This window comes from Leptonychotes weddellii, chromosome 5 (genome assembly GCF_054177405.1).
Source record: "Leptonychotes weddellii isolate Sample4059 chromosome 5, ASM5417740v2, whole genome shotgun sequence".
Taxonomy (NCBI): Eukaryota; Metazoa; Chordata; class Mammalia; order Carnivora; family Phocidae; genus Leptonychotes; species Leptonychotes weddellii.
In genome coordinates this window covers 12795258-12807970 of record NC_138373.1, presented here as the reverse complement: position 1 = coordinate 12807970, position 12713 = coordinate 12795258, and the positions used below count along the sequence as shown (strand labels likewise).

At 42.1% G+C, this 12713-nt stretch overlaps 1 protein-coding gene across 3 annotated transcripts in view; it reads right to left on the bottom strand.

The window, feature by feature from the left end:
- The window catches only part of GALNT17 (polypeptide N-acetylgalactosaminyltransferase 17), a 406327-nt gene that overhangs the window by 24782 nt on the left and 368832 nt on the right, over window positions 1-12713 (bottom strand). For all 3 annotated transcript variants that reach the window (XM_081819619.1, XM_081819617.1, XM_081819618.1), the window contains one exon: window positions 3747-3842. In XM_081819619.1, coding sequence (XP_081675745.1) covers window positions 3747-3842 — 96 coding nt within the window. The remainder of the gene's footprint in view (window positions 1-3746; window positions 3843-12713) is intronic.

Genomic DNA, 12713 nt, shown 5'->3' with positions numbered 1-12713 from the left:
TATCCTCCTTGGTGCTTATTTTATCTCCGTTTAATTGCTGTTTGATAATAAATTACAACAGAGAGTCCATTAATTAAGCTAACAATGTCCGTGGAACACCAACTCCTTCTTCTGGGAGTTGCCTTGTTAACGGGAGCTTTGATTCAGTCTCTGTTTGCCCACAGCACTTTCCGAAGCGGTTCACAAAGATGCCAAAGCACGTGACTGGGGTGGGGTGGGGGGGCTCACTCCTAGCGCGGAGGGAGCGGCTCTGGAAGGGGGGCTGGAAACCTTGATGAGCCAGGGTGGGGGGCAGCCTAGCAGCTGCAGAGAGGTACCAAGGGTGCCTTCTTAATTCAGAACATGTGGTAGAATAGAAAACAACATTAGACTTACTTAAAAAAAAATCAGCTGATGGGAAACAACCAGGGCCCACTCATAGGTATTCATCCCAGAGCTGGGGGGGAGCAGTGAGCCGCCTAATTTGGTTTGCCATTCCATCATCAACTAAATGGCAGGAGCATTCATCTGGAAAAGCTCTGCATGCAGGTGGACCCGCTGAAAGATGAATTCATTACTTCCCACCAAAGGCGCTGGTCGTCGGCTGTGTAAGCCACAGAGGAGGGAAGAGCCTGCTGGCTGGCTCCGGTGTGGACAGGGAGCTGACAGGTGGCCATCTGCAGGCTGGATCTGTTTAGCAGGTGACCGGTGCGACTCTGAGGCAGGGGACACCAGACCAGTGAAGGCTCTGGACAGAAGGGTGAGGAAGGCCAAGTTCATAGGGGTCTGTCCCGGAGCTGGGAGCATCACAAGGACATTAGTGGGCGTTCTGAGTGGCCGGGACAAAAGGAAAGGGCAGAGGGCCCTGGGGGAGATGTCACGGGACCACAGAAGGCAGATGGAGCCACTTCAATGTGCTGGTCCTTAGATTCAGCTGAGAATATCCCAAGTGGCTTAGAAAACCTTCCCCGGAATCACCCAGGTAAAAAGCCACTGCTTGGAGCCATATGGGGAAGCCCTCAGATGTCTGAGAGTCATTCTTTAGACCAGCTTTTTTCCCTTTCGCATTCCCAAGGTCAGCTTCACAGGCCAGGTTTTGATTATGAGGATATCTAAATGCGCTGGTGTCTATGACGCCACGGTTACTAAGTACTTAGTTCAAATGTTACCTATTCAGAGCACTGGACAGAGAAACCTGGGAGTTAAGTATAAGCCACTCCTCGTATCTCCCCGAACAATGATCACAGACCGTGTGCTGGAAAAGCTGGAAAGTCAGCAGGAGCCGAAGGCCAGGATGTCTCCTCAGCCTCCAACCCTCTCTGAACTCCTCCAGGAGTTCAAACTAAGCCCGATCTAAGCATATCATCCTCCCCGTGGTTCTCTAGTGTCAAGTCCCAAACTTCCCAGGCCAGCATCCTGGCATCATCTGGGAACTTGCTGGAAATGCGAAATCTCAGCTCCTACCCCAGGCCCCCCGATTCAGAAGCTCTGGGCCTGGGGCCCAGAAGGTGGTGCTTTCACGAGCCTTCCAGGGGATTCGGCCACACACTGAAGGCAAGGACTAGTGCCTTGGAGCCTGACTGCCTTATCAGGCCTTGGGAGATCCGCCTCTCCATCCCCTTCTGCCTTATCTCTTGGCCGGTCCTTCCCTCTTGCATTGGGCACCAGCCAAACTGGGCCACCTTCTGTCTCCCGACACTCCAGCTATCTTGCTCTTTCCACACTTACTATGCTGTAGATTTTCCTGCCTCTTTACTTGTCTCTTTCCTCAAGTGCAAACCATCTGAGAGCAGGGACTATATCTTATCCGTTGCCACATATACTCATGACCAGCGTCTGAAGCAAGTGATCAAGACAGAACTCGCTGAGTGAATGAATAAATGAATAAAGACACTCTGGGGGCACCTGGGTGGTTCAGTCAGTTAAGTGTCTGCTTTTGCCTCAGGTCATGATCCCAGGATCCTGGGATTGAGCCCTGAGTCAGGCTCCCTGCTCAGCGGGGAGCCTGCTTCTCACTCTCCTCCTTGCTCGTGCTCTCTCACTCTCTCTCTCAAATAAATAAATAAAATCTTCAAAAAAAAAAAAAAAAGACACTCCCTGGATTCTTTAGACCTTTAGACCCTTTAGTGCAAACGTCCCACTTCCCTGCGGAGACCCATCAGGAAGTGGAGCAGGTCTAGGCTTCCCCATCCTTCTCCTGCTCCCCAAGGGCACTTTTGGCCAATTGTGGGTTGTAGGGTTCAGTAAATCATCTTGAAGTACATGGGTTGGGTTTGAATTTAAAGTGCTTTGGTCATGCTGGAGGGCCTGAATTCTAGTCTGCTTTGCTCACCAGCACTGGCCCCCCCGTGCCTCAGTTTCCCCATGCTGCGGGTCTACCTCCCAGAGGGGCTGCAGGGACCAAAGGAGCACAGGATTTGACTCCTTCCACAGTACCTATTATCCACCTTCAGAGGACCTGTCACACACTGAAGGGAGGCTGAGGGCCTGGACCCTCAGAACCACCTGCTGTGATAGCAGAGAATGCAATTCTCTTTCTAGGTATTGGCTTCGTGGGAAGCAAAAGTACCACAACCAAGAAAACCCACGAGCCTTTATGAATGCACGTGTGTGTGTACTCGTGACCGATGAGTGTGGATTTGCCACTGAATGTGTGTGTTCACAGAACATGAGCAAGACCAAGGGTGCTTATGGGGCATTTTGTCCCGTGTCTTCCTCTTACAGATGAGCCAGCTGAGACCCAGAGAGAGAACTGGTAAGTCTGGATTAGGGTCACCTGTTTGGTGCTCCTCTGGGATTGAATTATAAAGGTTTTTCCCATCTGTAGCCGGCCTTTTATTACTATGAGTTGACATAAAAAAATGTTTTAAATTGGGGCACCTGGGTGGCTCAGTTGGTTAAGCGACTGCCTTCGGCTCAGGTCATGATCCTGGAGTCCCTGGATCGAGTCCCGCATCAGGCTCCCTGCTCGGCGGGGAGTCTGCTTCTCCCTCTGACCCTCCCCCCTCTCATGTGCTCTCTCTCATTCTCTCTCTCTCAAATAAATAAATAAAATCTTTTAAAAAAATGTTTTAAATTTTTTATGAATGTCACATCTAATGACATTTTTGGATATGTGTCCTCCCAATCGTAGAGACTTTCGGCTAAGGTCTTTATGCGCATGCACACACGCACACACCTTGGGTTAGCACGAAGTTGCCAAAGGAAATTCATTTACCAGGCTCGGTTTTTACTTTGTTGGTTGGTCGTTCTGCCCTTTTTGGGTTATCTTGTGCATTCTCCCGAGAGACCGGAGAACACGTGTGTTCTCTGAAATGTCACTGCAAGCACGCTCCTCCTACAGAGTCAGCCCTGGGCTCTTGTGCCAGCGCTTACAGACCCAATCATACTTCCTACCCACCTGCTGGCGACCTTTCAGGATGAGCGTGTCGAGCATGTTCTCATGAGGAAATCGGCTATTTCTTCAGGCATATTTGATTATAACTGCAATGTATGCACAGGTACACTCGCCTATTTGCAAATGACTGCAATTTATTCACATTCTCTATTCAGTATGCAATGTGCCCATTGGTCCCCTTAATATCTGTGCCAGTGCAAACACTCATGAATCTTTCCCCAAGTGTTATATGGAAACAACCAGAAAGCCCCCCACCTTCTTAACATTTCAGAACACGTAATAGCTACAAATAGGGGACAGCAGACGTCACTGCAAGTCCCACGAATCCCTGGTGCTTTTACTCCCCTCCTGGTCAGAGATGGGCTCCTACCTGGGGCCCCCAGCCATGGCACGGGTACAGTATTGCTGTGTGGTTCTCCAGTGGCCCCTGGTCCAAGCAGACGTCTTTCGCCTTGTTGTTTCGAAGCTGCGGAAATAGGCAAGATACCCCCATCAGAGCTCATGGGCTGGAACTTCTGCTACCCAACCCTTGTCCCACCATGCCTTGGCCCCAACTTCTCAATGCAAAGGCCACATGACCCCCCCAATGTAAGGACCAAGGCTCAAATTTGTGAGGTGATCATTTTCGCAAGAAAGACCAAGTCCTTCAATGGATGGTGTGGGCACCAGCCCTCTGCCTGGGACACCTCCAGCCTCTGCTTACACACAGCTACCCCATCCCCAGCACAAAAGAGGGGCTCACGGAATGTTTGGACATAGGTACACACTAGTTACCCACTGGTTATCCAAAGTGGGCCTCGACACCAATGTGGGTTTTAATCACCCCGGGAATCATAGGTCAGCTTCTGAAGTCATTACTGACACGGAGGCATCAAAAACAATAATCCGAAAAGCAAACGAAAACCTTGCCATCATGAAAAGCCTTGGTAACATTTATTTATATATTCCAAAAATACTTACTGACTGGCCTACACTGTGCCAGGCACCATCCTAAGTGTTTGGAATGCATCTGTGGAGGAATAGCCCAAAGTCCCCAAGACAAAACCCCTGAACCCAGCGAGGCACATCTCTTTGGGAACATGGAAGAATTTGTCTAACTGGAACCTCCAGGGGCTCTGTGATTCTGCTTTGGTGTCCATCACACCCACCATGCTGCAATCTCAACCAGTGGGAAAATGCCAATGCTGTTGGTCTTATCCATATATACTCAGCCCTCTCCAGGTTCTGTTCACTATGGAAACTAAACTAATCAGGGATAAATCATGAAGAGAGGCGAGGGGCACTTTCCTTTGGTGTGCTCAAGTTTTGTCTAGGTTCCGACAACTGAGCAGAGTTTTAATGCCTGTTTTTTTTAAAGATTATAAAAATAATACCATCTTACTGAGATATCTTGAAAAATGCAGAAGTAACAATTGTTCACAATCCTTTCCCACAATCAGTTAATTTTTCCCAATTTTGAGACAATTTAGTTTTGTTCACTTTTGACGGTAATGAGAAACTTTGCATGTAAAGCTTTGTTCCCATTTCAGGTTTTCTCAAGAAAATAATCTGAGAGGGGCACCTGGGTGGCTCAGTTGGTTAAGTGTCTGCCTTCGGCTCAGGTCATGATCCCGGGGTCCTGGGATGGAGCCCCACGTTGGGCTCCCTGCTCAACAGGGAGTCTGCCTCTCCCTCTCCCTCTAACCCTCCTCCCTGCTCTCGTTTGCTCTTTCTTTCTCTCTCAAATGAATAAATAAAAAAATCTTTAAAAAAAATCTGAGAACTGGGATTACAGTAGCAAAAAGTATGGATCCCTTAACGTTCTTAAAATACGCTGTCTGATTCCTTTCTGGAAACTTTGAACTAATTTCTATTCCCATCCATAAGATATGTAAATAACTTACGAGTCCTGAGTTTCACCATTTAAAAACATTGTGTTGGTCAAAGTACACAAACTTCCAAACCTAGATTTTGGGGAACCTAATGTACAGTATGGTGATTATAGCCAATATTACATACTCAAATTGCTAAGTGGATAGATCATCTTAAATGTTCTTACCACAAAAAAGAGATGGTAATTATGGGATGGAATGGAGGTGTTAGCTAACTCTATGGCAGTAATCACTTTGTAATATGGAACTGTATCAAACCAACACGTTGAACACTTTAAGCTTATAAAACGTTATATGTCAATTATATCTCAATAAAGCTGGAGGAGAAAAAATAAAGAAAGCTGCTCGGAAGAAAAATTCTAAAGAAAGTGGTGGAGTATCGTTTTTAACCCAAGTTTCCAAAAATTTGTGCAGAGGGGTAGAAGTGATGAATCAGACATGTTGCACAACGAGTCCCAAGCAAGTGATCTCCAAGGAACTGTAAAGCCACCTTAGGAGCCCCGCACCATATTTTAGTTCTTTCTTAGATGCTTTGAGGAAATGCTCATTGTTGATGCTTTCAATGATGTAAAGGATAAATTACATGGAAAAATTCAAACAACTTTTGAGTCAAAAAGTAATTGAGGCGAGTTAAGATGTTGAAAGCAATGAAATCTTAGAAATACCTCTACCAATGTACTTTGCTTATATTTCCTTTTTATGTCTGTACAACAGCAACATGATAAAATGTGCCTAATGAAGCCCAATGAAGCTTTTAAAATAAGTATAAAATAAAAATTACAGGTAATAAAAAATATTGTGTTGAGAGGTGAAGAAACACATCTTGCTTTTATGAATTTACAACTAATAGTAAATTGGAATGTTTCATGTTTAGCAATTATTTCCCTTTTTAAGAATTATCTGTTTATTTCCCCATTGGGATCTCAAGTGGTTTTACTGTAGATTTATAAGAGCTCTTTATATATTAAGGACATTGTTTTTATGGCATATTCGTTCCATATAATGATTTCAGAATGCCGGGCTTTTAAATTTTGTTTCTAATGTTTATGCAAATAGATCTATTATTCAGGAACTTAATATTTATGGCGGGCCTGCTACATGCCTGGGACTGTGCTAAGTTTAAGGAACGCAGAGATAAACAAAACAGTCCCTGCCCTGAAATAGTCCATGGTCTGGAGAGTTAGACAAAAGGAGAGCTAGTACGATACTGAGTTTGCCAGGACAGCAAGGAGAGCATCCTCACCCCATCTGCAGGTTCAGACACTAAGAAGAGGGACTTGTAAGCCAAGGGTAAGTGGAAATATTGCTGGAAATGTTCTAGTTTTTACCCAGGTAGTTTTTTGCTTTATATTATTATGCTACACATGTATGCTTTATGCATATGTGTATTGTCTTTCACATAAATAACAGTAAAAGAAAAAAAGATGAATAAAACCAAACTAGGGGTCTTCAGGCCACAAGGACAATATGAGTCAAACATGGAATGTGAGCAAAAGGTTTGGGGGTGAATGTTTTTGTGCACACCGAGTTGCTTTTACATGTGGAAAAGCGATTATCTCATACATGGGAGAGTCAAGATATCAAGTATCCACATTTTATTTTAATTATTTTATTATTTTAATATTTTTTACTATTTTAATAGAGTCCAGCTAATAGAGGTAAATAAACATTTAAAAATCAAGGGAAACAAAAAACAAATGATCCAGTTAAAAAATGGGTAGAAGACACAAATAGACATTTTTCCAAAGAAGCCATCCAGATGGCCAGCAGACACATGAAAAGATGCTCAATATCACTCATCATCAGGGAACTACAAATCAAAGCTATGAGATATCACCTCATACCCATCAGAATGGCTAAAATGAACAACACAAGAAGCAACAAGTGTTAGTGAAGATGCAGAGAAAGGGGAGCCCTCCTGCATTGCTGGTGGGAATGCAAACTGGTGCAGCGACCCTGGAGAACAGTTTGGAGGTTCCTCAAAAAGTTAAAAAATAGAACTACCCTATGACCCAGCAATTGCACTACTAGGTATTTACCCAAAGACACAAAAATACAGATTCAAAGGGGTACATGCACCCCGATGTTTACAGCATCATCATCAGCAATAACCACACTGTGGGAGCAGTCCAAGTGTCCATCGACTGATGAATGGATAAAGAAGATGTGGTATTTACTCAGCCATCAAAAAGAACAAAATCTTGCCATTTGCAAAGACATGGATGGAGCTGGAGTGTATTATGTTAAGTGAAATAAGTCAGTCAGAGAAAGAAAAATACCATATGATTTCACTCATATGTGGAATTTAAGAAACAAAACAGATGAACATAGGGGAGGGGGGAAAAGAGAGAGGCAGATTTAACGATAGAGATTTAACGATAAGAGATTTAACGATAGAGAACAAACTGAGGGTTGATGGTGATGGGTATTAAGGAGGGCACTTGTTATGATGAGCACTGGGTGTTGTATGTAAGTGATGAATCACTGAATTCTATTCCTGAAACCAATATTGCACTGTATGTTTAACTAGAATTTAAATAAAAACTCGAAGAAAAAAAAATCAAGGGAAAATGACTTCCTATCTAAGTGGGTGTAGGCACCATCACTGTTGTGTGAGGCAGAAACACTGGGACTGACACCTGCTCAAAGGTTCCTGCCTAGCTTTGCCACTGTGCTGGGGTCTGCGTGTGGCACAAAGAACGAGTCGCATTATAAGCATTAAAATATAATTGTCTAAAGAATCGTAAATTTTGTCACTGAAATGAATTTAACTGAAAAGCTATTCTGAAAGGTATGAAATGTAAATAAAGTAAAATAATGTTTGCATCTAAAATCCCAGTTAATGTTAACAAAGACTGAGAAGTCGATGAAGCAGTCAGGAGAAAGTGTGTTAATGTTCTCGTATTAATACCACTTGACCCTTCATTATGGAGACTCAGAGATGAATTTTTTAAAAAAACATTAGTGCAATTGCTGGATCGTAGGGTAGATCTATTTTTAGTTTTTTGAGGAACCTCCAAACTGTCCTCCACAGTGGCTGAACCAGCTTGCATTCCCGCCAACAGCATAAGAGGGCTCCTCAACTTCGCCAACACCTGTTGTTTCTTGTGTTGTTGATTTTAGCCATTCTGATGGGTGTGAGGTGATAGCTCATTGTAGTTTTGATCTGTATTTCCCTGATGATGACTGATGGTGAGCATCTTTGCATTACTAGGTATTTACCGAATGAATACAAAAATACAAATTCAAAGGGATACATGCACCCTGATATTTATAGCAGTATTATCTAAATAGCCAAATTATGGAAACAGCCCAAGTGTCTATTGACTGATGAATGGATCAAGAAGATGTGGTATATAGGGCGCCTGGGTGGCTCAGTTGGTTAAGCGACTGCCTTCGGCTCAGGTCATGATCCTGGAGTCCCGGGATGGAGTCCCGCATCGGGCTCCCTGCTCGGCGGGGAGTCTGCTTCTCCCTCTGACCCTTCCCACTCTCATGTGCTCTCTCTCTCTCTCTCATTCTCTCTCTCAAATAAATAAATAAATAATCTTTAAAAAAAAAAAAGAAGATGTGGTATATATACAATGAAATATTATTCATCCACAAAAAGGAATGAAATCTTGCCATTTGCAATGATGTGTATGGAGCTAGAGAGTATAATGCTGAGCAAAATCAGTCAGTCAGAGAAAGACAAATACCAGATGATTTCACTCATATGTGGAATTTAAGAAACAAAACAAATGAGCATAGAGGAAAAAAAGAGAGAGAGGCAAACCAAGAAACAGACTATAGAGAACAAACTGATGGTTACTGGAGGAGAGAGGGGTGGGGGGAGGGGTGAAATAGGTGACTGGGGTTAAGGAGCCCATTTGTCATGATGAACACCCGGGATTGTATGGAAGTGTTGAATCACTGAATTGTGCACCTGAAACTAATATTACATTGTATGCTAACTGTGATTTAAATAAAAACCTAACAAAAAAACATTAGAGGTTACCATAATGCAATTAAGAACAAGACATACACAATTCACATGACTAGAAAGATTTTTTAAAGCCAAAAAACAAGCAAGCTAAAAACTTGGGAAAGAGCAAGGAACATTAAACCCAGAAATATTCATTGGCCTGGGGAAAGACTCTCAAACAGAATTGTACATGAAAAACGAAGGACATAAATTGCAAATATAGTACGATATTCACTCTGCCTTCCTTTTTCCCACTGCTCGGGGGCCTGGTGTGGTGAAAAGAACCAGTAGGAGTGAGTGTTAGAAATAAAGTTGTCCAAATGATGGCAAATTTTGTTACCAAACTGAATTTGACTAGTTTGATTTCTTTAATGTTGTAGTCCATATGAAATCTATTTTAGCATATGGAACTCAGCAAGCAGAGAAGGAGTAATAGAAGCGAATGCCCTAAAATGTTAACATGGATCATATCTGGGAATTGGGATTTGGAATAAGTTTTGTTTCATCTTTTTATTTTCTATGGAGTGTGTGCATTGAATTTATTACTTAAAAAAGAGAGCGAGATTTGCAAAAACAAAAGTCTTCTCCCCTCCAAAAATCAGACCGTGATCTCTATATTGACTCCATGGCCACCCCATTGTTCAGCTCCAGAGATGTCATTTATGCTGTCCTTCATGTGAATGGCAGGCCCTGGAGCTGTTCAGTGCACAGCCTGTGGAACTGTTCCCTTGCCATCTTCTTGAATTTTCCCATTTTTATTCTTTGTTTTTTAATACTATTTTTTCTAATTATAATATTATCATATAAACATCAGCAATAATTGGGAAAGCATAACAAAGTACCACCAGAAAGACTGCCTGTCTCACTGCCAGAGGTAACTACAACCAGCAACTCCACTTCCCCATTGCTATTTTCCTACTTGCTTCCAATTTAAAATAGTAGCCAATCCAATTTTATAATCCTTTTTTTTTTTTTAAGAGCGAGAGAGTGTGTGCATGTATGTGCTCGCACAGGTGGGGGAGGGCAGAGGGAGAGGGTGAGAAAGAATCTCATGCAGGTTCCAAGCCCAGTGCAGAGCCCTAAACAGGGCTTGATCTCACAACCCTGAGATCATGACCTGAGTAGAAATCAAGAGTTGGATGCTGAACCGACTAAACCACCCAGGCTTTTTGCTTCTTAAGAATTATATCAGGGCCGCCTGGGTGGCTCAGTCAGTCAAGCTTCTGCATTCGGCTCAGGTCATGATCCAGGGGTCCTGGGATCAAGCCCTGCATCAGGCTCCCTGCTTAGTGGGGAGCCTGCTTCTCCCTCTTCCTCTGCCTGCCGCTCCCCCTGCTTGTGCTCTCTCTCTCTTCTTCTGTCAAATAAATAAATAAATAAAATCTTAAAAAAAATTATATCAACATTTTTCTCAAGTCATTAAAGTTTTGTACACATCTTTTGAAATGGCTGCAAAATACTTCAAACTATTAATACGGTATATTTAACTAACCTTCAAGTTAGATTCAAAATTTTTGGTCCAAAAAAAAAAAAAAGTCACTGAGATGAACAATTACTCTCAAATCTTTGTCCTCATTTCAAATTATTTGCTTGGGATAAGAGTGGAGATGAAAGTGTGACTATCATTAAGCCTTTTAATACATGTGGTTCAAATTGCTTTTTAAAAATCTTGTTTCAATTTACACTCTCACCAGAGGATTTGTGGTTTTTCATATAATCAAGATCTTGCTGGCAGAGTGCCAACATATATTCCAAAAGTGAATCTTTGCTTATTTGGTAGAAGAAAAAAAAAACCTACCTCAAGTATTTTACGACATATTTTAATTTCTTTGATGATGAAATCCATGAAAATTTTTCATGTGTTTTCCAACGACTTGTGTTTCCTCTCGTACTTTATTTTTCTTTGGGTATGTTTTATTTTCTTATTTAAATTAATTATTAAAATTTAAATCAATTCACAGAGCTCATGATATATTAATTGTATTATCCATTCATCTACACTATTTATGGCATACATACTTCTAGTTTGACATACTGTTTCTCTATTCAGTTGATGTATAGATTATTTTAATATTTATAAGCTGAGATCCATTATTCATTTCCCTTGCATTTTCTTCCAGGGCTTTCATTCTTAGAAAGCTCTGGCCCTTTCAGAGATCAGATGCACATGCATTTCCGTATGGTTCTATTATGGTTTCTTTTCTTTCATTTAACTCTATAGTTCATCTGAAATACACTTCAGGATATGGTGAGCTGTAAGAATTCAAATTGTTTTCTTCTCCACAGAGCTAGGCAATTCACCCAATCGTCTTATGAATAATCCATTCACTGCCTGTTATTTCTCGAGGACTCCTTTTGTTTGATCTTACTTTGATAACCCAAAAACCCCCAGACCATGCTTTTATTTGGAACAAGAAAAGACAAAGCAATTTGGACCTGTTAGTAGTCACTGCTGGGTACCAGCTACTGTTCTAAATCTTCCCCACAGACCTGTGCAGTGGATTCAGCCTTCACAGGTCCCTAATCTTCACACGTCCCTAATCATTATATAGACTGCCCTCACGCAAGACACATGCTTCCCATTCCAGATTCCGGCTCAGGAGGGACACCTCGCCCACACCCCCCATGGTTTAACTGGCAGCTGACTTACTTCCTATAAAAGGCATCAGGCACAAAGTAGGAAAATACATAGTTATAAAAAAAGGAAACACTCTAAGTCTTAGAGAGCCTTCTTAGCTTCAGGCCGGTTGTCATAGGGCAGCCGCAGGCAGGCCTGGGAAGAAGCCCAAATGCTGCAGCTAGTGGGGTGTCTCCACTGGGTCCAGCACAGCTGTCTGCCTGTGCTCTGGCCTGACTCTATGCCAACGATTCCTCATCTAAACACACAATGCAAGGAAGCAACAAGGCTTATGTACAACCATGTTCTCAGCAGGGGTGCTGATATTTTAAAAATGGAAACAACATAAATGTCTATATTTTTAAGCAAAACACAGCATACACAAAGGTAGCATCATATATAATCATTGTTAATGTTGCAGAAATGACACAGGAAAATATTCTTTGTAGAGCATTAATATTTCAAATTATTATGCATGTGGATACCATGGCTTTAGTAATACATAGATATAGATATGTTTATAAAAAGCATGTATGTGTGAATATTAAAAAATGTGCACACACACATGCAGAGAGTAAAGACCATACATCAAACTGTACATATTATCTAGAAAATCAGAATGCCTACATCCAAGGCTGGCTTCATGACTTACAGGCTGAGACCTTAGGTAATTTATTTACTTCATCTAAGTTTCAGCTTCCCTTTTTTTTTTTTTTAAAATTTTATTATGTTAGTCACCATACAATACATCATTTGTTTTTGATGTGGTGATCCACGATCCATTGTTTTCGTATAACACCCAGTGCTCCATGCAGTACGTGCCCTCCTTTTTTTTTAAAGATTTTTTTTATTTATTTGAGAGAGAGAGAATGAGAGACAGAGAGC